This window comes from Oryzias melastigma, linkage group LG5 (genome assembly GCF_002922805.2).
Source record: "Oryzias melastigma strain HK-1 linkage group LG5, ASM292280v2, whole genome shotgun sequence".
In the NCBI taxonomy this organism is placed as follows: domain Eukaryota; kingdom Metazoa; phylum Chordata; class Actinopteri; order Beloniformes; family Adrianichthyidae; genus Oryzias; species Oryzias melastigma.
This window is the reverse complement of record NC_050516.1, coordinates 1,816,207-1,841,787: the sequence shown is the minus strand read 5'-3', so window position 1 is coordinate 1,841,787 and position 25,581 is coordinate 1,816,207. Positions and strand designations below refer to the sequence as shown.

The 25,581-nt window shown below is 40.4% G+C and overlaps 1 protein-coding gene across 5 annotated transcripts in view; it reads right to left on the bottom strand.

Annotated features, from left to right (window-relative positions):
- Window positions 1-25,581, bottom strand: part of iqsec1b (IQ motif and Sec7 domain ArfGEF 1b) — a 131,495-nt gene that overhangs the window by 11,404 nt on the left and 94,510 nt on the right. For 4 of the 5 annotated variants that reach the window (XM_024270554.2, XM_024270557.2, XM_024270555.2 and 1 more), the window contains 4 exons: window positions 5,966-6,245; window positions 3,714-4,945; window positions 3,235-3,396; window positions 472-594 (listed from right to left, as the gene is read on the bottom strand). In XM_024270554.2, coding sequence (XP_024126322.1) covers window positions 472-594; window positions 3,235-3,396; window positions 3,714-4,945; window positions 5,966-6,245 — 1,797 coding nt within the window. Of the gene's footprint in view, window positions 1-471; window positions 595-3,234; window positions 3,397-3,713; window positions 4,946-5,965; window positions 6,246-8,305; window positions 8,440-25,581 lie in introns of those variants that run through there. The other variant, XM_036211781.1, reaches the window with a different exon arrangement.

The window sequence follows — 25,581 nt, the reverse complement described above, 5'->3', positions numbered from 1 at the left end:
TCTAAAATGAACTATTCCTTTGGTGTCAAGGATAAACCTAATTACACAAACAATTGTTTCTTTTTCTCTCTTTGATCTATGAATGAATGAGGATATATGTTTTCAGACTCAATTATCTTACTCTGGTTGTACAGAAATGTGCTTGTAGACGAGAAGCAGTCAACCTCATCTCCACAGATGTCAAAATTTATGTTGCATGTTCTTAGCACACGTATACACAAAGCTACTGCAAATGTCCCAGCTGCATCTAAGCAACTCAAGCAGATGAGAAGAGAGGGTAAATATGACATTATGGATAAATTAAGCAATAGCTTTTATTTAAAGTTAGTTTTACTTTCATAACAGGTTCAAAGTGAAAGGAAAGACTTTAGGCGAGGAAAATATAAATTTTTCTCGGTGACTTTAAATGTCCTTGAGGTCGCCTGGTGAAACACAAACTATACAATCAGAATATTCCCATGAGTTTCTCACCTGAAGGCTTCTATCAGCCGTTCAACCTTCTGGGCTTCTCCCTGCACCCTGATGTGCGCCTGGAACTTGCGCAGAGCTTCATCCAGCTCCATGGCCGAAAAGTCCATTTCATCCACCACACAGCTGCAAAGAAACACCAAAAGAAGCTTTGTTGTTGGAAATGTTCATAATCAGTCACAAAAATCATTCATTCGGTCATTTTAGTGGAAACAGGTTAATCCAGGAGAGGGCAAACTTTTTGACTTGTGGGCCACAAGGGGTTCTAAAATTTTACAGTGAGACCGGACCAGGAGCAGATGCGTGGAATGTTTTGGTAATCCACCTCATATGAGAAAGAAATAACAGAATCTGGACGAAAGCAAACTTTAATTTTGATTGTGGGATTTTCTCTCCTTTTAGTGCCACTGATGGCTTGAAGTCCTTCAGAGGAAAACATGCTGCGTTCATGAGTTGTTGGAATGATTGGAAAAATGACTGTCTGACTCAGAAAACTCAAATGAGCACCAGAAAAATAGCAAATCTTGAAACATCACATGAATGAGGAAGAATTACACAAGAATTAAAACATTAATAAGGATTATTAATATAACTTATTCCAGTTTGATGGGCCAGATTAAATAGTTAAATGGGCCACATATGGCCCTCGGGCCATAGTTTGCCCACCCTATGTAACTACTAAAAAGTCCCACTCCAATCATCTTTTGATCTATTTTAACAGCGATTCCGGTGGTCTTTTAATTAATTTCTAGCAACAACAAAAAAATAAATAAATAGATAAACTGTCATTTTCTAGGACATATTTTCTGCAGAGCAGCAAGGGTTCAGTAAAAATTTGCACTCTGAGTTGTGGGAGGGACCTTTGGTGCAGAGTAAGTCTACCTCAGGGGTCTACAAACTACAACACTTAAAGAGCCATTCGGGTGGATTTTTCGCCAATCAAAACCCATTGGGAGCCACATAGTCTTCACTCACTCTTTAGAAAAATAAGATATTGATTATATTTATGCTTTTGCTACTAACATGATATGTTTAAATAAACTATTCTTTTTTTTGCATAATTAAAGCATAAACATAAAGAGAAAATAGCTTTTTAAAAAATATGAACTACTTCATAATTGTTGACAGAGCTTTGCATGACTTCCTTTCAAAATAAAAGACATCCTACACCATAGGATCGTGTCAGTGCAGCAAATGCAGTAGGAAGTGTAAAGTCATCAATGATAAAAAACAAACAAAAAACTGTTCATTTTACTGTTTCTGGTGCATTTCAGCCACAAATTCATAAATATAACCAACAAAAACTAAATCAGAGATAATTAAATGACCCCTAGCATATATTAAAACCACGAGTCACACTCTTAAACTTTGAATTTGTTCAAAGATAGAAAATCTGCTTTATAATCCAGTGGATTATAACTTAACGTAGGTGTAATTCAGGTTGTGCTTAATGACATTAAATTGATTTTCTTTGACGAATGAAGATCAAAATTAATTCAAAATGTGTCAGTATGATGTTGATAAACTACAAAGGAGTAAATGAGTTAAATAAGTTCATTTTGCTTTTCAACTTTACTACTTACTTACTTACTTTTTCCTTTAAAGTTACTTTTTACATTTCTAAAACACTTTATTTTAACCAAAGAGCCACAATGGAGGGGTAAAAGAGCCACATGTGGCTCCGGAGCCGCGGGTTGCACACCCCTGGTCTACCCCTACTTCCCGTCATCCATTTGTTTGTTTGCTCTTCTGCTAGTTTGCAGCCCCTCACAACCCCAAAATAACATCAAAAGTGCAACAAAAAATGGTGAACAATATTGGAGCTATCCAGCCTGACAGTTTTGTATCAGATATCAGCTCAGACGAGGAAAACAAAGACATTCATGGATCTAATTGCGTACAAGTGGATGCATCAGAATGGAGCGGGGTTTGCGGCTCGACGGAGTAACTTGTGCGTCACACTTCCAAGCTTTTTCCAACAGCATTTTGAATAAAGAACAACCGGTACTTAGAAATGCAATTTCAAGCTTAATTTTCTTTCTTTCCATTTTTATCAGAGTGGGTCTTTAAGGATGTGAAGTACAAGAGGGATTAAAAATTTACTGAGCTCATGACATTTAATGGAGTCTCTTCAAATGCAGCAGGTGATCTAAGAATCTAAATGATAAGAAAAAATGTGATGAGCCGTTGAACTAGATTCAGAATTCCATGTTAAAACAAAAGCTAATTTAAAAGCTACGGATTTACAGAGCTGTGGCACACTGTCAACATGGATGGAGTAACGTTGCTCTTTCAGTTGAAGTGTAGGGCAGAGGATATATTTAAAGAGGATTGTGAACTCTCTAGCACCTTGCATGTCACGAGTAAAGTATTTTCTTTAGGAACCTGTTAGACATGTCTGTTTAACTGACACCAGCAGACACTTTAAAGGCTTCCAGTCTGTTAAAGAGCTTTAAGATGGATTCAGCTAATTCTGTTCAGCGCAAAGAGCCTGGCTAAGGTGCTAGAGATAAAACCAATACTCAGAAGATCCTAACCACATCTCAATTGACTCAGGAGTGAATCGGAACTGCATATTCGCTGTGGCTGTAGATTCACTTTTATCTTTTACCTGGATGTAAGTTGGATGGAACTTCAATGATAAGAAGCTGACATTGGTTGAGTATTTTTAATACAATTTCAAGTCTCGCTACAGATGAAGAGGAAGGTTGCAATTGTGATCTGAAATAATCAACAACAAGGAGCAGAACAAAGCAAAGGACTTACTCGAGAACATCCCTGTTAAACTGCTTCTGTCTGTTTCCCAGGAACTCGCCAATCATCTGCCTACTCAAGCCTTTCCGCTGGAGCAGGAAGTGGGCCACCCCCACCGGGGTGTCGGGAACAAAGTTTCGGTCTATCAGATATTGGGTGCCCTTTTCTGGTTTTCTGTAGACATAAAAACATTGAAACAGAGAGTTTACATTTTTACATTTATGATTACTTCACTGTTCTTGTGTGTAAGCTAAGGGAAAAGGCTGTAGAAAATCATTGAGGCTTAAAAAAAAAAGCTATTCATAAAAAAAAAAAAAAAAAAAGTTTTTTTTTTTTTAAGATTTAGCTTTTTTAATGAAAAAGCTATTCAGTCTTGCAGTTTTAGTTTTACTGGGTTAAGTTAAGGCTTATTTAAAGCTAGAGCCAGTGTCTTTTTCATAGAGTTCCTTAACTAACAGTTTTATAGATACAGATCTGAAGGATGTGCATACTTGTTGAAGAGGTTTAGGCCGATGCGGTAGTGTCTCTTGCGAATGATGTCGTTGCTGAAAGCAGGGGAGTCCCAGCTGTTGCGGGTTTCTTTGTGGTACGTCTGCTTGCTGAGCGTCTGCTCCCTCAGGCTGTCCCTCGATGAAGACTCAGAGCTGCAGTTGATCGTGTCGTTGGAGTTCGATGTGCTGTTGATGCTGTCATTGTCACCATCGGAGAAATCTGACTCAGACTTGCTCTGCCGGTTTGGGGTGCCATTGACCACCACGTGAGGGTCCAGCTGTCGGGGTCGGTGACCTTCCTCTCTGGAAGGTCCTCGAGGTGGTAGGCTGTGGCTGACGTGTTTGGGGCTACTTTGCTGGTTGCTTCGCTCGTACGCATTGTGTCTCTTCAAAGAGCTGCGATCAGAACGATCGCTCAACTCCACCGAACTGTCGCTGGGAGGCTCGATGGTCAACAAGGGTAGGTGTTCGACCCGAAGACGCTGCTCTTGGCATTCTAAGGAAGGTGTGCTGCGGCAGCTGGTATCAGTGTCTCCCTTGTCATCCTTGTGAACGAGGGACCAGTAATCTTGGGAAGAGTTAAGGGAGCGCTGAGGCAGGTCAGATTCTGTGCTGGAGGGTCGGTCTACTGACAGAGAAAGAGGCAGGGGTGGTGATAATTCCTCTTCATCAATGTACAGGGTAACGTCGCTATAAGATGCCGTCATCTCCTCCAGTTTGCACCTGTCAGGGGAACTCTGAGAAGCCTCAACCTGTTTGTCCATATCCTTGTTTCTTCTCCTTTGCTCTGGCTGACTGTCCTCACCATGCAAGCTGCGGCAGTTTAGAGCATCGTCAATAGACTCAGCTAAAGACTTCACCTGCCGGGAGAAGGCATCTTCTAGTTCTGTAATGGCATCAGTGAAGTCGCTTTGTGTAGTTGAGGTCTTCGACTGGCCCCTTTCCCCATCATGATCCGACTGAACAAGTGCTCCGACTGCAGTGCCTCCATCCGTCAGTGAGACCTGCTTCCCCTCAAAATAGGAGCTGTTGAATTTCTCAGGTCCTTCAAAGGAAAACTGCATTCTCATATTGGATAGAACAATCCGTCTGGACATGCGGTTCTCGGACATAGAGCTTCTAAGACGTTCAAAGTTCTTGTTCATCTGATACTGGCGGAAGGCCGTCTGGATGGTGCGTGCAGCATGCCGAGTTATGAAACGCCCACCATATTTACGCTCTAGCATCTCCACCTGCAGGAAGAAAGCAATCCATGATGTAAAGATACAATGTTATACTGCATTCATCCATCCATTGTGAGATTATACCAGCTGACCTCTGCATGTTCATTGGTGAGGAAGAAAGTTAACAAAAAAATCAATTGGCATTTAATCTTTTTAATAATAGATAAATCAGACTTGTACAGAATACTCTGGGTCTCCGTTATGAAAAGACAAAGCCCAAGATGGGCCATATGTGGCTTTAGGCCAATGTTTGTCAGAACAGGAGAAACAGGCATTTTCAGCAAATGCACAAACCATCCTGATTGCCAACATTTGCAGCAGAACTTTAAACAGACAAATGAATGTCTTACCTTTTCCTTGATATTAGTTCCAACTGCTACTGCACAAAGCTCAATTTTGCTACTTAAAATTAAGATTTGACTCTTTAAGATCAATAGAACTCTTGATCATTGGAGTGGGCTAGAAAGATAGTTGACTGTCAAACAGCTGTTCATCTTAACCCTACTTTTAGTCTACTGCCAATCTCCTGTTCTGCCCCCTTCCAGGACACGAGCCCCCTAACTGAGACTGTCCTTCTCTGAATATGAAAAGAATCAGTGACAAAATCCTAACATTTCAGACTGAACATAATATATTCAACATTTTCTAATTGTGAATAGTCCTGCAAAATCTGACATAAATTCTCCTGGTATAACTCTGGATCTATAATTTACATGAAAAGAACAAATTCTGCTTTTGCTATGTTTTCTTAACTGTTACTTAAAAATTAAATAAAAGAAAATTTGAACTGTGGTAATATTCAATTAAATTAGATTTATTCAAAAATACTTGAGTCCATGTCAGACAGTGTCTTTGATAACAGAAACAGTTATTAAAGCTTGTTTGGATTAAAGTAACTCTTCTTGACTTGGAAAAATAATGTGTAAAAAACAAAAACTCAATCTGGACATAAACTTTAAAATTATCACCTAAACATCAGGAAATCTGGCAATGAATGTAAAGACAGAGTGATAGGATCGTCATAGTCACCTGTTTGTCCTGAAGGTCAGATGAAAGCTCATAGCTCTCTGACAGCGAGCGGGAGCGCTTGATGGCTTCTTCCTCTACCTGCTTTCGGAGGATGGACTGGGAGTGCTGTAGCTTTGACCTGCGGGGGCGAGGGTGTCCCGGCAGCAGAATCTGCCCGTAGAGCTGATTATCGAGGCGCTCAGGACCAAGTCCACCTCGGTGGGTCACTGGGACGTAACCGTAGCAGCTGCTGGAGTCAACAGAGGTGCCAACCTCAGAGCCTGGGCCATCGCCTTCCACACTGCAAACACACACAAAACAGATCAATGGGGATTTGTGTGTGGGTTTGGGACATGTGATTGGTCGCAAAGGGAACTTTACAACTAGTAACACCATATAAATGTGACAGAATGTAAATTGGCATGCTGAATGCTCTCTGCATCTTCCTAGTTCTCAGTTCAACTATTAGTCATCTGAAGACTATCAAATTCTGCCTTCATTTAAACGTACAGAAGAATTCTAACATGGTAGTGTCTTTGACAGAAGTCCAAAAAAATCCCCAGAAAAGCAGTTCTGCCTGAAAAGTATTAAGGCTTTGTCTGGAACTCAGATCCTCCCACATTGTGTTGATCTGCACTCGTCCGAACACGTGACAAAGTTCAGTGTTAAAGGTTAAGCAGCTAAAAATACCAGCCACACAATCGGTAACCCACTGCTGTACAGCCTGAAGCCTCCTTTGATGGATCTTAACCTCAGCCAATAGAGAGCAGCAAATACTGATAAGTGTTTAACTCACCAGTTGTATATGCAGCTGAACAAAAACTAAAGCAGAAACAGTTTAACCAGGCTTCACATACTTGGATGTAAATGTGAACTTTTTAATATGGAAGTTAAAGGAAAAACTCTTCATTCTGAAATCTGCCTCAAGTGATCGCTTCAGAAACTGAAAAAACAGAGTGTGGGTCTATGGATCAGAAGGTAAACACTTTTAAAAATGGATCAGTGAAGATTTGAGTCCAGTCCAGGAAATAATAAATATAGAATAATAACAATAAAAAAGGATCAAACTGGCATCATTACTAATACAAATAAAACACAAACCAGTACTAGTACCCAGATTCTGAGTGTTTGTTATTAGTGAAAGTAAATGGTTTTAATTATAAATATGTAATTTTGAATTATATTCACAACACTTCATTTTCTATGTGACTTATCTTTATACAATGGGTAAGCATTGAACATTTATTCATATTTTTTTTTCTTATATAGGCTTAAATCTACATATTTACACGTATTGTGTAATAAGTAGTGGAAAACAGGGTTGGTTTAGGATGTTTAGATTGTTAATGGCCTCAACTTCACAAAAGTGCTTTGGCTCCACTCCAGCATCTGGCAAAAATTTAAGCCAAGGAAACGCATACAGAGCGCCGGAGAGGCCGGACTTTTCAAGTTACGTTAAGACTCCAGCATCGGCACCGGAGCCAGACCGGATGCAATGTGAGCCCGGGGTTAGCCCAACAGTAGCTTGGCTGGCTCCAGCAGCCCATGACTCCAGAAACAATGCAGCGGGCTCTGACGATGGGTGGAAGGACGTATGTAGCACATTACAAATTATGAAACTTTCCAGCGTACTCAAATGGATGAATGGATGGATCTAGATTTTTTCTGACTTAACTTTGCGGTTCTGAGAGACTATTTGACAGCAATCCTCACAGTTGTTAACTGGTTAACCTCAATCCTTTCAAGTATTGGGAACAGTTACAGTCATAAGCCCACGCATCAGTTGAAGAAATCTTTTTGTCAGTAATGGGAATTGTTAATGAGATATGTTGAATCTGGTCACTAAAAAAGTCAATGTTTCAGTCAATAATGCAAAGATGTTGCTGACACCCAGCCTCACCAGCATTTCCCTGCATCTTTACGTCATCTTTTTTTCAATAAAGACCATTGCTTTAATGACAGACTCTTGTCTCCCAAACGAAAGTGACACACAACAGTTTTCTAAAGATGAATGGTCCATAAGGGCCCAGAAGCTGAATAACTCCACAAACCAAAGGTCAGTGCTGTGCCTTTAAAAGCTCAATGCTGCGGACGCATTTACCCACCGTCTGTTATCATGAGTGAAGACTGTGAGGTGACTCAGCTGCATCGAACTGCTTGGTTTTCAAAATTAACCAGTGTTTTTAACATAAGTGCTTTCCTTCATCAGCCACTGACCCTGGCACAAAATAAGAGGCAATTAGTTCAGTTCGCCGCAGCAGCATTTTGCTGGGCCAACAATCAATGATGATTCAAGAGAGCCGGCCTGCTGCCTGAACATCAGTGGATCGGAGGATACGTCCCCAGCGTGAGCTCGCTTACCTGCTCTCTGAATCCAGCTCAAGCAGAGAGTGTGTCCTGTTTGACGTGCACTGCAGACACCACATACTGCCCTCTGAGATCTTTACAAATACCCCTCTCGCTATTTTTTAAATTAATACCCCATCTCTGGTCTAAATGTTGCCCTCATTGCTTCCTGACAAGGAAACGATCCCTCTTCTAGGATGCCTCTCAAGATCTGGCCTTCGTTCATGGGAGGGGTGCTGGCAGGAAGAGGGAGGAACTTCCTCCAGAGGGACGTGGGTCGTGTTGCTGTGGGAGCAGTGGTACAGATCTGAAGGGTCTCAAGCTGAGGAACAAACTGCAGAGAGAGACAAGCTGTAGCAGAGATGGACGTCACCAACAGCAGGATGGTGGATGGGGAAACTCCAGGATTTCCAGATTTAGCTGTGCTCCTCTGAGAGTCCTGCTAAAAACTTCGTCCCCACTTCACTGCTAATCAAAATAATGAAACTGGTGCTTCAGCAAACACGCATCTGACCTGTAGAAGCCTCTTCAAACATGTTTGTTGCCAGTCTTCTCCCAATTTAGTGGCCATATTCTGGGTGATTCCCCTCACCAGTCATATTTAGTCCTGTCCCAGGGAGACGTGTGGTGAGGAGCCTCTCCATTTTGGTTTGCTGACATCATTGCTTGAACAATGGGCTCACATGGGTGGACCACAATCAGACAAGCAGAGCTGAAACTGCACAGCTGCACAGAAATCTCCGATGTTGTTTGTCTCTGATCTCTTTGGATCTCCGTTTCACTGTAATTTGTTTTTAATCTTTGTACATCTAGGAATGACAATTAGGATCCTGGGCTGGTTGGAGCCCAGATAGCAGAAACAAAAAAAGAACATTTACATTCTCTAAATGTTCTTCTTCTGCTGTGTTATTGTGTAAAATGTCCAATAGTACACTTCCAGCAGAAAATACATTAGAAGTGGAAAAACTCTGTGGTAATTCGTGTTTGTGTAGTAGTTTTTAAAAAGAAGATTTAAGGTAGAAATTGGTGTCAAAATATTTTCATAGTCAGATCATTTGGACATAATTTTAATGACAAATCCCTGAAATCTTAGAGGGAGAAATAGTTCAAATAATAGTAAATCAGCACTAAAATGAACTCCAATCTGTGGCATTGATGCAAATGCAATCAGCGTGCAAGCCTCATATGAACAGCTGCTGCCTTGTAATGTGAGCTGTGAACATAAAACGTTTTAAAGCTTTAATACAACATCAGATAACTATTTGATTGTTGTTTTTAATTATACATTTATCCCCGTAAAACCCACTTTATCAAAGAATTGAAAGATTATTTTAATATTTTAAGAATTAATAGTTATTGAAAACCTCTTGACAAAATCCACAAAAAAAAGGCAATTCAATCTTTTTTTATATAATACGTTCAGTGATTTGGTAACTTTTATTTTTTTCAAATCTGCTCATTTTTGACAGTTTTATCTATATTTTTCAACAAATTTAGGATTTTCTCTACAAAAAACCTATTCATTAAAAATAAATAACAAAAAATGAGTTGTTTTCACTCAAAAGTTTAGAAAATTAACTAAACTTTTCCCACCAAAAGTGTTTTTGAAATTTCACTGCAGCAGCCATTTTGAAATGAGCAGGAAAAGCCCTCTACTGCCCCTAGTGGAACGATTATGAACTGCATGGCAGAAAACAAAGACTGAGTTTGATACATTTATGGAGAGTTTTGATCATGCTAATGAGATAGTGGTCAAAATGTGTGATAAGAATGTTTCTATAGAGACATTCACACATTTAATACAAACTTTAATAAAAATGCGCTTATTGAAAATGCATTCTCAAATAGCGCTAACACGTTTTTTAATCTATTTTAACAGTTGATTGACCCTCCCAAGATTCCAAAATTCCTACTTTTTCCCCCTACTTTTTTCACCTAATCTTACACCTTAATCTTTTTACAAGCATTTTACATCAAGCTTCAGATCTGTCCCAAACTGAGATTTGTTTGCAAAGCCACAGGAGTGTTTTGGATGCAGCTGGAAAATGCGAACATCTTGTTAATGATGAATAAATGCAGGTTGACACATGACAGCTCTGATGAAACACATCCTTCTATGCTTCCAGGAGAATACTGTCAGTTGTCCGCGAGTAAAAACCAGCTGATCTGCACCATGACATTCACACCGCTGTGAAACACATAAACCAGGCTGGTGTCTGTGACCCTCCCACCAAACACTTTCTGGTGAGGCTCTATAATGGATGTGTGGAGCTTCTGTACCCTTTAAGGAGGCACTATAGCTCTGCTTCACTCTCAGCTGTCAAGGAGGACCTCACTCTCCCCTTGACCCCCTGACTCTGCTCCACTCATGCTTGTTGATGACAAGCATTGATGCCCTTCATGTTTTGTACTGAGGCCATCTCTCTGGGACTGAGCTGTTGACGGACACTTGTTTCTGCTTTACTTGCAGAGTGAGGACCGCAGAGCAGATGCACGACTTCCTCCCCTGACACTTGGTGTACGGCTAAAAACAACAACAGCCTCAAGACCCGAGATTCACACAGGAATGCTGACATTCATGCAGACAAGCTCAGAGATTAATGATTCAAACAAGAAAACGTGTATAACTGCAAGAAGAGGTTCTCAGCGGTTCATTTTCTTTCTTTCAACTTTCAGATTTAATATAAGGATGACCTCAAAGGCAGAATCTGTATCTGATGTGTAGAGACTTGTACTGAACAAAGAGGGGAGTTACAGTTCAACATGGTTTACAACCAATATAATCAAAATCTGAGTAAAGATTTTAGATTAAAAAACGCTGCTTTGCATTGCTCTGCATCCACCTCAGATAGTGATGGACTGTCAGAGGTGTACATGAAGGTGAAACACGTCTCTAGTGAAAGGAATTCCCAGCCTGCTGTGCTAAACTTAATCCATGTGCACATTTATTGGCAACATACATGCACACTGGTTACTTTGTACAACTAAATGATTGGACTAAACATTCTCACTCCCAACTTGTCATATATAGACACATGGCTTTGGCCCCCTTTAAGTCACTTTTTGATGTTTTGGGTGTCAACTCGTTGTTTTTTGACGTGATGGCTATTCCCGTTAAATCACAGGTCCCCAGCCCCTGGGACGCGGTACTGGATGGGGTAACGGGGCAGAGCTGGTAGCCAGTTAGGGTACGGGTACCGGGTTATATGGGTACCGGTTTGGTCCCGGTCCAGTATCACTATTGGTCCACGTCCATGGAGTTGGGGACCCCTAATTGGCGAATGCATTTTTTTCCCTGACTGTGGCCCGTTACCAAGTGGCCCTTGGACCAATGCCAGTTCACGGCCCGGAGGTTGGGGACCCCTGATTTAATGGTAACAGCCAACATGTCAAACACGGACTCGTTAGGTACACCCAAAACTCCAAAAAGTGACGTATAGGGTGCCCTAACCATTCGTCCATATATGAAAAGCTGGGAGTGAGAATGCATTGGATTGGAAGCTCTTCATGCATGTATGCATTTCTTAGTGTTTTGAACAACTTAGCTTTTATACTGACTGTATTAAAAACTGTTCCAAACAAGAAGTGGCTGATGGCTCCAAGAAGCCAAAATTCCAAAGACTTCTTTTGAGAAATAAACAGCTATTACTCAGTCATTCTATTTGTCAGAATAACCATTCTTGCTCTGATACCATTTTATTTTTTATCACATTCTTGCTGACTCAAATTATTCTTTTTTTATTAAAAGAATATGCTCTCACGTTGAACGTTTAATTGACAGATTCTCCAAAGTCTGCTTTCAAGTGGTAGGGGTGTGGACTTCCAAAAAGATCACTCCTAATTGGTGAGAATGGTTGCCATGGAAACATTGACTCAGATTGACTCGGACCATTCATTGCCTATAGTTCCAAAACTGTGCTGTCGTTATTGTAAAATAATGGAGGTTGAATTGATTTAATTCTGTTGGAGCCGGATGTAAGCCATTTTCTTTGTGTGACATCACACTCGATCTGTCCAGTTGTCATATATTGTTAATGATAAATACGTGTTTGTTAGCTTAAGCCATTCACCGTTTTTGTTAACTTCCTACAGGCACACAGGTTTTTGGCTTTACATATGCACATATTTATTACACAAATGTTTGTGGACCTCATATGTTTCTTCAGTCACACATGCAAGGCAGCATGGACAGACTCCAGTAACTCCAGTGACCCTAATCACCACAAAGACCGTAAACATTGTTTGGATTGTCTTTTTCCCAAAACATCCTTTTTGTGCTAATTATCCCAAAGCTTCATACATGCACACCTTTTTTTTAATCACCGTCAATGCACACTTTTGTTACATTTTATACACACACAAGACTAAGGCAGAAGGAAATGGAGGAATGAAAACAGCGGAAGGCCACACATTCTGTCCAACATTTGAGCTTAGCTGCTGCATCTGTGCAGAGAGCTGTTATTTGGAGCATTCCTGTTAATCCCGATGCTGCAGCTCCTCTTCAAGCCTGTTTCTGAGCTGCACATATCACCATCCTTCAATGTGGGTCACAGAAAACTGTTAACTTTGGGAGAAATTTGCATTTTTTCTGGTTTGTACACATATTTGTTTCCTTAATTGTATAGTGTATTGCCTTTCTCAGGAGTAAAATAAGTTGCTCGTGCTTATAAAGCTTGGACAACTCCCAAGATCCAAATCAGCACAACGTAGAATAGATTAGAAATCCATTTTATGCGATAATTTACATTTTATGCAAATTGCGTCAAAGCGCATGGTCGATAGGATGTCAGATTTGCCCTTAACCAATAAATCCTCTTTGCTTCCACGGGGAAGCAAATAAGTAGTTAGCTTACTTTTTCCCACAAAAGTCTAAGGAATGATCCTTCACTTATTTTTATGCTTATGAATTTGCTTGTCAAATGCCTGAAATAAGTAATTAAAAAAGTGACGATCCATCAGATCAACGGATTTCAGCCCATCTGAGTGTGCTGCAGGGCAGCCCGTAAACCATTACTCATCGGTGCTGCTGCTGACTATGACGGGAGGCAGACACCTGCTGCCCCTGTGGCTTTTCAAGGGCATTTAAGAGAACGATGGGATCAGAAACAAGAATAGCTAAGTACTTTTCGGGTGGTAAGATTAAAAAATAAATAAATAACTGAGAATAATCTGTTTGACTTGTTTTTTTTTCACTGTTGCAATGACTCTTATCTCCAATATTGTTGTGAATTTTTGTATATTTTTGTATTATTTGTCTCTTTCTTGTCTTTTCAGGTAACAGTACATAGTCACCCTAAATGAGTCTTTTCTGGGGGAATTCCCTTCTGAATTTTCTATATACATAGAGTTTTTCCTATCACCATCTTTGCTTGGTCTGTAAAGCACTTACAGGATTATGTAAGTGTATTAAACATATAGGAATTAGTGATCTGAATTTGGGGTTTATGATGATGTTAGAAAAACAAAGCTTCATGTACAGTACATCAAATCTCATCCTGCTGTTGATTGCTCACTGTCCTTGGGTCATAAACGTCATAAACAAACATGGAGGTATCAGAGAAGAGACTAGAGTTGACAGGGCAGGCGGCAGGCAATCAGAGATAAAGAGGAGTCAGAGACAGAAGATCGGGTCCAGTATGAACCGCTCGGTAATGCAGGCAGGGTGGCACAAACAATACTTCGCACAGAATGAGGTGCTGTGTGCTGCTTAAGAAGCAGGTGGGTGATTGTCAAATTGGAGACGCTGAGCAGCATCCAGGAACTGTGGGCTGGGGCTGCTGGGAGATGTAGTGCAGTCAGTACTTTTTTAGTGCTGATCAAACTAAGAAATTAGACTATGAGGTCCTCTATCCCATTTGACAGCTCAACATTACAGTTCTCAGGTCCTGGGAATAGGGTCATGGTGCACCTATGACTATAGATCTGGGGTCAAGATCAGAGTGATCACCACAGCAACCAAGAAATCCATACTTCAAGGTCAAAGACTGATGGATTTTTTTTTTGTTTTTAGCAAAACTGTTTCAAATCTGATTTTGATATACATTTAAAAAAATCACCAATTGTTTGGCCAGCTTTACAGATGACTTTTGAATTCTTAATGACAGTAAGAAATGTTTATAGATTCTCGTTCTTAGGCCATATCATTACAGGATTTATGAACAGACGGAAATAATTGGACAAGCTTCATATCACTTCAATAAACATTTAGAGTCCCAATTTTTAATATTTTGATAACCACTACCTGTGTTTTTTTTTATAACTATACAGTTTTTAGCCGAAATCCAAAAATCTGTGTTGTTTTCTAGAATATAGTTTCTGCGGAGCAGCTGTAGTTCATTAGAAATTTGCTTCAGAGTTGTGGGCAGAGCTGTTGGTGCAGAGCAGCCCCACCCCCCCCTTCCCCTCCCCAATGCTGAGCAGAGAGCTTGTGTCTCCTTTTTAAAATGTCGCTCCTGATTCACAACAATTAGAATAGAAATACTCAAAAATTGAATTTTGAGCTTAATTTTCTTCATATATGTCCTCCATCATTAATCAACTCTTTAACACCGGAGCTCCAATGTTTATGTTCTTTGGTTTACTGTAATTTTTTTTAATTGTTAACAGAATCAACGTAATTCCAGCAGATTCTGAAGGAGAAAAGCGGCGCCTTTGATGCCTCAGGTGTTAAAGGGTTAAATGCCACAAAAGGACAATTTTCATTATAGTGGGTCTTTCTGTCCAGTTTTTTTGAGAAACAGAAAAACTTCAATCTAAAAATCAGCAAACAACCGTAGAATCCTTCAAATATCAAGCATTTTTTCTCTCAAAAAACCAAACTTTGTTTCTTGGATAGGCCAAGTTGCATAATTGGAGCAGCAGGATGCTGAAGGGGAACATTAGCTCATTGGCAGAGCACAGACGCTCAGTGAAGTGTCTCTGGATCGGCTCTGACCTCAGGTGCCCTGGTAAGAACACACGGGCGTCCACTCAAACTCTGACAGTGTGCTTTCCGCAGTGACGTGGTTCCAGGATCGGGTTGGGTTAGAATGACTGGAAGGTACCACCCCACCTGGCTCCAGTCCTGTCTGTTCACTGCTGATGTCAAAATGAAAGGCTGCCTTTGATTTCCCTGCTTGATCTTCACCCCTCAGCTGGATAGTTAACCTCTGTGGAGAGGCGCTAAAGCCTGAGTCAGAGGAACACTGTGTGACTGTGCCCGTCGGAGAAACGGAGCCTCTCTATTACTGCAGACTTGAGCGTGCTCTTCACTTCAACAGAGACTAAAAAAACTCTGAAACATGACACAGTTTTATTTCTTTCTTTTCTAATATTATCCCATCCAGTTGTCGCATCAGTTTGACCATCGTTCACCTGACACCGGACAGCGGGAAGCTGGTCCTTACATAATCAACCTTAAAAGAAGAACATGGTACTTTGGGAATGTGAGTTCTGCCGTCACCTGACCCTCTGGATAGACCTCGGAATTTGGCAGCAGTTAAACTATGGGTCCACCTGGCTTCCAATCAAAAAACAGATGCCTTAATAAAACACCAGTTTGAGCTATGATAGAATCAATATAACTAAAGAAAAAGTAAAAGAAAAAAGCATTTAAAAGTCTCCAAAACCTGACTCTTTGTCCATTTTTGAATATAATCCCATTATTAACATGGGATTCAATGGGAGTCAACCTCTGAAACTTCTTGGTTTGGGTCAAATTAAAAAATAAAAGTGGGGTCTTGGACGTCACATGTGGAGCCTTCATAATTTAATACACAGAGTTAATTTCTTCCATATAAACTAAAGCTGCAGCTAAAGCATTCAGTCACTTCACCAAACTTCAGCTCAATTCAAATCAGGTTCAGTTTTATTTTAAAGTTTTGACCTAAATATTCAAAATTGCATTCAATTCAATGTATTTATTTAAAAGGGACAGGACAAAAAAAACATTGTTACACTTTCAAATGTAACCAATGAAATGTCCACAGGCCATCTAGCTAACAGCTAATTTGCAGACCAGGTCCCTGAGAATAAACAAAAAACAACAAACAACAGAGACACAAACATCATCTTACAAAATACATATAATCCAGAACAATCACAACAAAACACTAGCAAAAACAAGGGACCAGTGCTCAAAAGGAAAACAGTAGCAGCGGTTCCACAACTTCCTCAACTGAACTCAAAATAGTTTTGCATTTAGCTTCAGTGAAAGTATAGATGAGCTCAAACATTAGATCTTTTTACCCAAGACTCACTCCAATGAAAATTGTTTTTAACATGTTCTTGTGGTATGTTGCAGATCATGAAAAAAATGAGCCTAAAATTGCATTTCTGAGTATGTCTTTATGAAAATCACTGTGAATCAGGAGCTGACAAAAGAAAAGCATGTTGTCATGGGTTGTTTCTGGGTGTACCATGAGCTCTCTGCTTTGCTCCATTCAGATGTATCCACTTGTTGACTAATACAGCTACAAGGGAAAATATGTGAACCGTTTGGAATTACTCTGTTTTATGTATAAACTGGACACACAATTGTGGTCATTAAAAAGATCTTTTTGTGAAGTTTTTCTCCGTCATTGTGATTTTGATAGAGATAAAAAGAAGAAACACCTCATGTGTCCATTTCGTACAGAAATTGAGGTTCACATACTTTCTCTTGCAACTGTAGATCCATGTATGTCTTCATTTTTCTCAAACTGTTGTGATTTTTGTTTTTTTTCTCTCTCTCATTTTCCTTTTCTTTGGTTTCTGGGAAGGCTGGCTGTGACTCCGCCCACTTTCCTGTGGATCCTCTGGAACAGTCACAGCTGCCTGCACTTTGCCAATTAGCTCTGACTGCATTTAAGGAGCTCTGTCAGAGCAATCACTGTTGAATTGTCTTGTGTAGTATCCAGGTCTCTGTGGCTTTATATATAAATAGATATATATATATATATATATATATATATATATATATATATATATATATATATATATATATATATATTATTAGCAATGGTCCTTGTAAATAAATCCTTTGGGCTTTGCTACCAACTTTCCCTTTATCTGAGTTCCCTCCTGCTAGCTTAACTGTGACATGTGCTAGCTGGCATCTGGCTCAAAACTGTACAGTTAAATAGCTCCAATCCTGATTTCCATTTTTTATGCATGTTAAGTTGGGGATGTGATGGGCTGTAAGCTAGTGGGAGAGAATGTAAACAGAGAGCTCTCACCAATGAGGAATAGAAAGAGGTTGCCCTGTACCAACAGTCCTGCCCACAACTCGGAGGAGAATTTTGGAGTTGCTACCACTCTGCAGAAACTATGTCCTACATGCTAGCAAATGATAGATTATTACTATTTTTTTTGGCTAAAAACTGCATAATTACTAAAAGACCTCTGGGTTTGCTTTTAAATGATGCTTCACTGTCCACTAGATTTAAAGATTGAAGTGGGTCACATGTACCTGTCAATGACTTGGATAATAAATCACTCAGTCATCTGCAAACATGACTACTGCCATCTATTGCCTGTGAAGAACAATGGACTCTTGCAGATGCAAATACACTGTTTATCATTGCGTTCTGCCTGGTTTAGTTGCTCCAACACATTCAGAAACGCATCCTTCTAAAACAAAAGATTTCTAGCAAAGGCTCTGTATAAATTCCAGTCAAGAGTTATGGCTTTTATATCTTTCTACAATCTCCTTCAGAGCATATAGGCACATGTCTCTACAAAGCTCTGATTTAAAGCCAAACGGATTATCTGCAGATTTAACATAGTTTGTGATTCTGCCAAACTGGATTTTTTTTTTCAAACTCTTTTGTGAGTAGCTAAAGCTGTGGGTCTGTGACTGTCTATCCAACTACATCTCACATGACAGGAACCACAAAGACAACAGAGAGTCGGGGAAAATCCAGGAACAGAGGATGTGAGTTGTTTTCCCAATCCTACAGTCCATCATTTACTTCCCTTACGTGTTCAGATAGGCTCAAAAGTAGTTCAGTCAAAACCAGATAATGTGAAGTGAGTGAGGCGGCCAGCCTCTGCCTTCATCACTGATCCTGCTGAGCTCACTCTGCCCTGCAGGCTGCAGCTGCATCTCCAGCCTGACAAAGCAGATACGTTTAGTCTTCAAGAGCAGAGTACACACATCTTAAATATTCCACGAGCATCCCAAAACAGATCAATATTTAGGCAAACTGGAAGACATGCGTCTAAAGCAGGTTTTTATCATCATTATCATCTGTGTTTTTATAGCCCTTTAAAACACAACAGTGAGCACTGCCTAAACGACCGAACTATAAAAATTCAACAATAAAATTCAGAAAAAAAGCTTGAAGAGACCAATCTAACAATAGAGGACATGTAAAAAGCAGTAAAACAGAATTGTCAGTAAACCAAGCTTTAAAAGGAGTTTTAAAGATGTGTAATAGTGTGTTTGATCTGTTGTGACAGCTCATCCAGAGTTTAGGAACAAATGTGAGATCCTCATTATGACCTAGCTGAAGAAGAAAGAAGTTGTTTACAAATGTTGTTAAAGGACCACAACAAAAAGGTGTTCAAAAGACTCACATACTACAATAATCAGAGGATGGATGGAACATTTTACGAAGGTCCACACAGTCAAGGTCAGCACAGGTCTTCTAAGCCAATCAACTGGATGTTTGAGTCAGCATGCACAGCTTCTCCATGACTTTTGACAATTTTGGTGACTATTTAAAGCTGAATCCGAATCCTTCCTGACTGTATCTCTACGACTTCTCTCTACCCCTCCAGTTGTAGGGGCATTTGGAGCTGTAGTGGTGTCCAAACTTGTTCTTTTAAGGAAAAAGAGGAGGGACTTAGTGCTGGTTATCCCTCCATAGAAACACATTTCTTCACATTGGTGTGCTCTAAAGCACAGAGGTTTACATTTAAATGTAAGTAATAACTTTTTGTTAGGGCATACCATTTTAAAGTTGTAAAACCAATGTTATTTTGTATTTTCCGAGCGCTGGCAGCTACGCGCTATCGTAGATGACCAGCGACTATTGATGACATCATCGAGGGTTGTTTACGTCCAAATTTGAAGACACTATTTTTCCATATCTTTCCATTCGGAGGGCTACATGTAGAGGTAGGGGAATAATTCTTATTCGGCCAAAGAACTGAAGAAAGATCCAACAGCATAATCTTTTAGTTTGGTGATAGACACCATTAAATGAACAAGGAGAGTCAGCGGGCCATGAGCTCAGCTTCTTCATTGGTGCGGCGTTGGCAAAGACACAGCAATACTGCAGCTTTGTTGTGATGAACACACTAATTCAATGTCAAAAAAGAACAATGCTTTACACTAACCTGGTTAGGTAGGTGAACAAAAAAAAAACTGAAACAAGAAGACAATATTGGTTCTTTCTTGTTTTAATTCACAACCAGAGAGGACCTTGGAGATGCAGAATTATCTGATACCAAGCAGCTTAATAAAGCATAATCTAGCCAACGTGGAAATCCCTCCGCCGAAGCAAAAGGACTGATGGAATTATGCCCAGTGAATTCCTGCATTATCCTGCTCTTCATGCAGAACCCAGAAACTCATTATTTTGAAACAACATTAAGACCTGCACACACAGAGAGCGGTGGGGCACAGGAGTGACTTCCATCCTGCCTCCATTTAATCTGCAGTAATGAGAGGCGTGAAGCGGAATGCTGATGCAGGCTGATGTGATGAAGAAAGCCTGACTCAGGGAAACCAGCGCAAGGATGAGGCAGCATGAAAGGAGACGAGGCAGGACAAGTTCAGAGCTGAGCGAGGACAACAGCCCCCGCTCTGCCTCAGACACAAACATCACATGCCATGACATCAGACAACAGGACACACATACTGGGGCCGGGGGAGTCACGGTCTGAGCAGCTGCTGCCGCCGTCACTGCTGGACGCCTGCCGGTCCGGGAAGTGCGCAGCTCCGGACCCCGAGGAAGAGTCCTCCAACAATCCAGAGGATGAGAGGAGAAAAAGAGAAAAGAGACAGCCAGACACCCCCTCCCAGAGGTATCCAGCCCCCCCACGGTCCTCAGCTCCTGGATAAAAGTGTGAGGACCATCCTCGTCCTTCACTGACAGAACGACGGCTCTGCACCCCTGACAACACCTCTCTGTCTGCATGCGGCCGTGGCCCCTCCCCTCCTAAAAGCTCCCTCCCTCACCACTGACCCACCCCCTCCTGCCCCCGGACTTGCGTGTCCACTTTGGTGCGCACGCCGGCTGGCAGCTCTGCAAGGTCAAGGCTCGCTTCTGAACCAAGAGAGTGACACGTGGGGAGCCGAAGTGTTGTTTGTTTCACAGACAGCTGCCCCCCCCGCCTCCCCACCCCACAGCCTGAGCGAGGATGGAGAGATTAATGAGCTGAGCTGCTCTGAGTCAGGCTGCAGGAGGAGTAAAGCTGTGGCAACTCCAAATTTAAGAAGAGGAGTTTTCTGCTTCACTGGAGGCCCATGGTGAAGACCTGACCGTCTGTGGTCGTCCCAGGACAGCTGATGCCTGTTCAAACATGACGGTTTCTTCAAGCATCTGACAGGTTCAGGGCTTCATGAGTTACTAAATGCTTTTCTTGAGACATTCTGCAGGACAGACGGTGATCTCTTTCTTCAGCATAATAATCCTGGAAAAACCCAATCAAACCTCAAAATGTTCCTCTCAGTTGTTTCTTAAGGACCCACTCTGATGAAAATCATGTTTTTGGCTATTTTCATGATGGAGGACGCATACAAAGAAAACAAAGATTCATTCATTCATTCATTCATCTTCCAGACCGCTTCTTCCCTTCCGGGGTCGCGGAATGAGGAACACTGGTCACCCTCTACATGGAGTGTTTGCCGCCCAAAGGAGCAACTTCAGCAACTGCCTGCGCTCCCTGCTATGCTCCACTGAAAGGCCCAAGAAAACAAAGATTTTTTTTTAAAAAAGTATTTCTGAGTATTTCTTTGCTCAAATCGTAGTGAACCAAGAGCAAATAAAAATTGAGTTAGAAAAAGCAAGAAAACGGCAAGCAGCAAGCTTCCTGCTCCACTCCATTCTGATGGACCCACTTGTAGACAAATAGATCCAAGAACGTCTTTGTGTTCCTCATCCAAGCTCACAGCTGGCTCGAAACTGATTAGCTCTTCGTGTTATATTGGGGATGTGAGGAGCTGTAAGCTAGGAGAGTGTAAACAAAGGGAAGAAGGGGTGAGCTCACAACTCAGAGGTGAATTTCTGATGAAATCCTGCCGCACTACAGAAACTATGTCCTAGAAAATGACAAACGTTTTTTCGATTTTGAATAAAAATGGCATAATCATAGTTAAAAGTCCACAAAGAACGGTTTTAAAATAAATTAAAAGATGACTGAAGTGGGACTTTAAGATAATTACATTTTTGTCACACAAATTTGAACCACCAACATTTAAAGCCAAAAATGTTTTCTTCATCAGCTCATCCAACGTCAGATCAAACAGCATAACCAATGGAAGGATTATTGTAGACTTCTGTGTCGATTTTCAAGCTTATCTAATTCAATAATTCTACATTATGATACAATTTTACAGAACTCTGAAACAAACCAGTAACATCCGCCTGACAAATGTGTGGTAATTACTTTGAGTAACGTGTGTAAAAGTGACAAGGAGCGAAACTCCACTTAACAATTTTTAGAAATCACATATCCTGATCGGATAACAAAGATCTTCATCTGCTTCTCTGTGATTCTTGTACATCTCTGGATCTGTAGACAAGACCAGGACTCTCCAATGAAAAGGAAGTATCAGAAATAAAAACGGTCCTGACCAAAATAATAAAACACACAAGTAGTTGTACGGAAGGAAAAAGACCCTTTAAAAAAAAGTGTTATCTGTCTTGCAAGAAAAATAATCTTATAAAAAAAGTTTTCAACAGCAAATAATCTTTGTTTGAGAAAACATGTCCGAATAACTAGAATTTTTTTTTCCTAAAATAAGAATTACTAAACATTTTTTCTTACAATAATGCCAGATTTTTTTACCCTATATATATTACTCTTAGGGCGGCTTTTTTTTTCTTTTAATTTTCTTAGTTTAGTATTGTTTGAAGACTTTTGCAACTTGTTAATTATGCAGTTTTCGTGTGCTGTTTGACTGTGTCTGAAACTTGGGGAAAAGTAGAATTTTTCACAGTGAAATGAGCTGCACTAAACCCTTAGCAAAAAGTATTTAAATGCACTACAAGTACACTTAGTCTATACCTAAAGTGAGGCAGCACGTTTAAAATTAACTTTAAGTATGTTCCAATTTAGTCTGAAGAAGTATTCAGTTAGTTTACTTCCTGTACTACACTTACAGGGTCTATATTATACTTTTTTTAAACTTATACTCAAGTTTGGTTAACAAAAAGCCTTCAAGTGTTCTACTTTTTGCTTTTAAGGGACTGAATGTCCCCTTCAAAAAGAGTGTTCAAATTCAGCAAATTAAAGGGAAAGGATGCAACGCTTCCTTTTTATCTCCTGAGCTGAATCTTGCAGATGCAAACATCTCATGAATCTGCTTCCTGTCTAATCTGGAACTGAAAAAAGAAAAGGAAAGAAGAGTGAATAGAATTCTTTTTACATTTCTGCTCCCCTTGTCTTATTCTGACACGACCCTGTTCTGCAGCACTTCCTGTTAGCATTGGACACCTGGCTTCTGTTTCCTGTCAGTAAAGTTGCCTGTCATTGGCCTAAAAGTGGACTCTTTTTGTGCACCAGCAGAATTAACAATTTTCCAGTCTGAAATGCACCAAAAAGAAGAGCTTTCAAATGTTTGATGCAGTGAGCTTAGCATACAGGCAGTTCCAACAACAGACACACAAAACTGCATCTATATGCAAACCAGCACATCAGAGTCACACTTACTGTCGCGACTGTGAACCGCGGCTAGCATGGAGTAGCATTAATATCCTTGGAGAGGCTCTGTCTCTGTGGGGTTTGCAGGTCTGCCAGGGGTCGCGCCCCCTTTCTAGCACGGGCACTACAGCAGAACGCAGCGCAGAGACCCACGGAGGGAGAGAGTGAAGCTTAGGCGCTGTGTTTTTACCGCTCAGCCTGCGGGATTACTGGTAATGGGATTTCCTGGGAAAGGCTCCCCATGACAGGTGGCGTCCCTGTTTAGCTCCAGTTCTAAGGTGGCTATAAACACTTCACTGAGCGCAGCGGTGCAAACGTGCACAATCTCCCATCTATCAAGACTTCAGGCTGTGGAAAAAAAGGTGGAACTTTATTTTTCTGAAGTTTTATTTTTGGTAAACTGAAATATAAATTATGAAAACTTAGAGTTTTAGGTGGACTGATTTGATCTGAAACAATTTTTTGTTCATCTTTGGAGTCATTTTAAAAGCAGTAGTCTTTTAATTATTATTATTATGTTTCATTTAGCCAAAATCATAAGAACCTGTCCCATTTCCTAGGACAGTTTACACGTACCGTTCATTAGAAATTTCTCTCTGAGTTGTGGGCGGGACTGTTGCCGGCTCCCTTCCCCTCTCCATCGCCGAGAGCTCTCTGTTCACACGCTCTCATGCTAGCTTACAGCCCCTCACACCCCATCCTGACACTACCGGTGCAACAAAAATGCTGACCAATATTGGAGCTATCTAGGCATACATTTCTGATCCAGTTGTTAGGTCTGATGAAGAAAATGAAAACGTACATCTAGTCCTCTACAAGTTGAATTTTAGCATAGAAGGGCAACTTTAGCCCGCCCAGCAGCATATTTTCTATAACACAAATAAGCTCTTTTTCCAACAGCATTTTTTATCTGCTCCTGATTCATAACGATTTGAATAAATAAATACTCAGAAGCACAATTTAAGCCTAATTTTCTTAATATTTGTCCCCTGTCTTCAGAAAAATGCAAAAAGAACATTGAAAAAACAACAAAAATCTGATTTTTAATGTGTTCATGGACACAAAGCAGTAAAAAAAATGTCTGAAATTATCTGGTGCAGACTGACTAAAGTATTTTCGGAGTATAAGTTGCAATCCGGTATAAGTCTGGCCCGACTGTGAAAAAAACTGCGACTTATACTCCAGAAAATATGGCTAACTGTTTTGTACTTCTCCATTTCTGGGCAGGTTTAACCCTTTCATGTTTCAGCCTCTCAGCAGATCTGATGTGATTCTACAGAATCCCAGATGTTCTAGGATCACTGAAAATATTAACCAACTATGTTGAAAAATGATGACTCAGCAGCCCTGTGATGAATGAGAACTCTGGACAGTCTGTTTGTCTTCAAGCTCCAAAGAGATCTCATAATTTCAGAGTGGTGACAATGTTTTTAAGTCTGTCTTTTAACCACCCACTTTCAAGCTTTTATTCTCATTTTTCATGCCACTAGAGGAATAATGAAGTGATGAGACTGAGAGGAAAATATGTCTTGTGTGGAGAAGCCCAGCGATTGTTGTTCCAATGTGATTTATTACAAATACATTGATTGATTGATCAGGTTGGATTGTTGGATTAGAAATCGATTCATGGATGAACCGTTACACCCCGAGTCAAAAGCATGTGTTCCTTGATGATAAATATTTTACCTGCTGTTGACTCATCTAAAGTCATATGAACTTGAAACTATACTTGAGAATTGGACAACAATCAATACATCTTTAACTCTCCTACTCCAACTTCTTTACTGTATAACTCAATGAACCATCTCCTCTTTTCCTGAACAGTTTGTGATCAGGAGACCGAATCATGAAGCACATTCTTTCTTTGATTCTGCTGTATTTCTGTAGCAAAGCTTGGGTTGTGGTTTGGTTCTGATACCATATGAGCTTCAGATGAAAGCAGATGGTCATAAATTACAGTTCTTTAAAGGGTAACCAAACAGGACAGTTGGAGGTTGACTCCACCCACAGCAGATCTGTGAAAATCCAGTCAGAGGGGTGTGGCTGGGGAACAGGACTGTTCTCATTACTGGAGCTGCACATCATGACGTGAGACTTCTGAATGACATGGGACCAATGGTTTGACCTATTACAAAATTCAAATGAAATATTTCGATTCAACCTGTAGGGGGCAGCACATAGACGGTTTTTGTCTAGATTTTCAAGAATTAATGTGTCAAGGACCAATAGTCAGCACTTTTAAAGCCCCATTTATAGAGGTCAACATATGAAAAAGTGGATTTAGGGTTTGGTTACCCTTTAAGCACAAAGAGGGTCAAGTGAGTCTAGGCGGCAGAGGGAGCCACACTTAAAGACCCACTCAGACCATTTAATCTATCCTTGCAGTGGTCTTATAAACATGATTCTACTGTTTTAAGCCAACACAAACAAACAAACGGTTGTTTTCTAGGACATAGTTT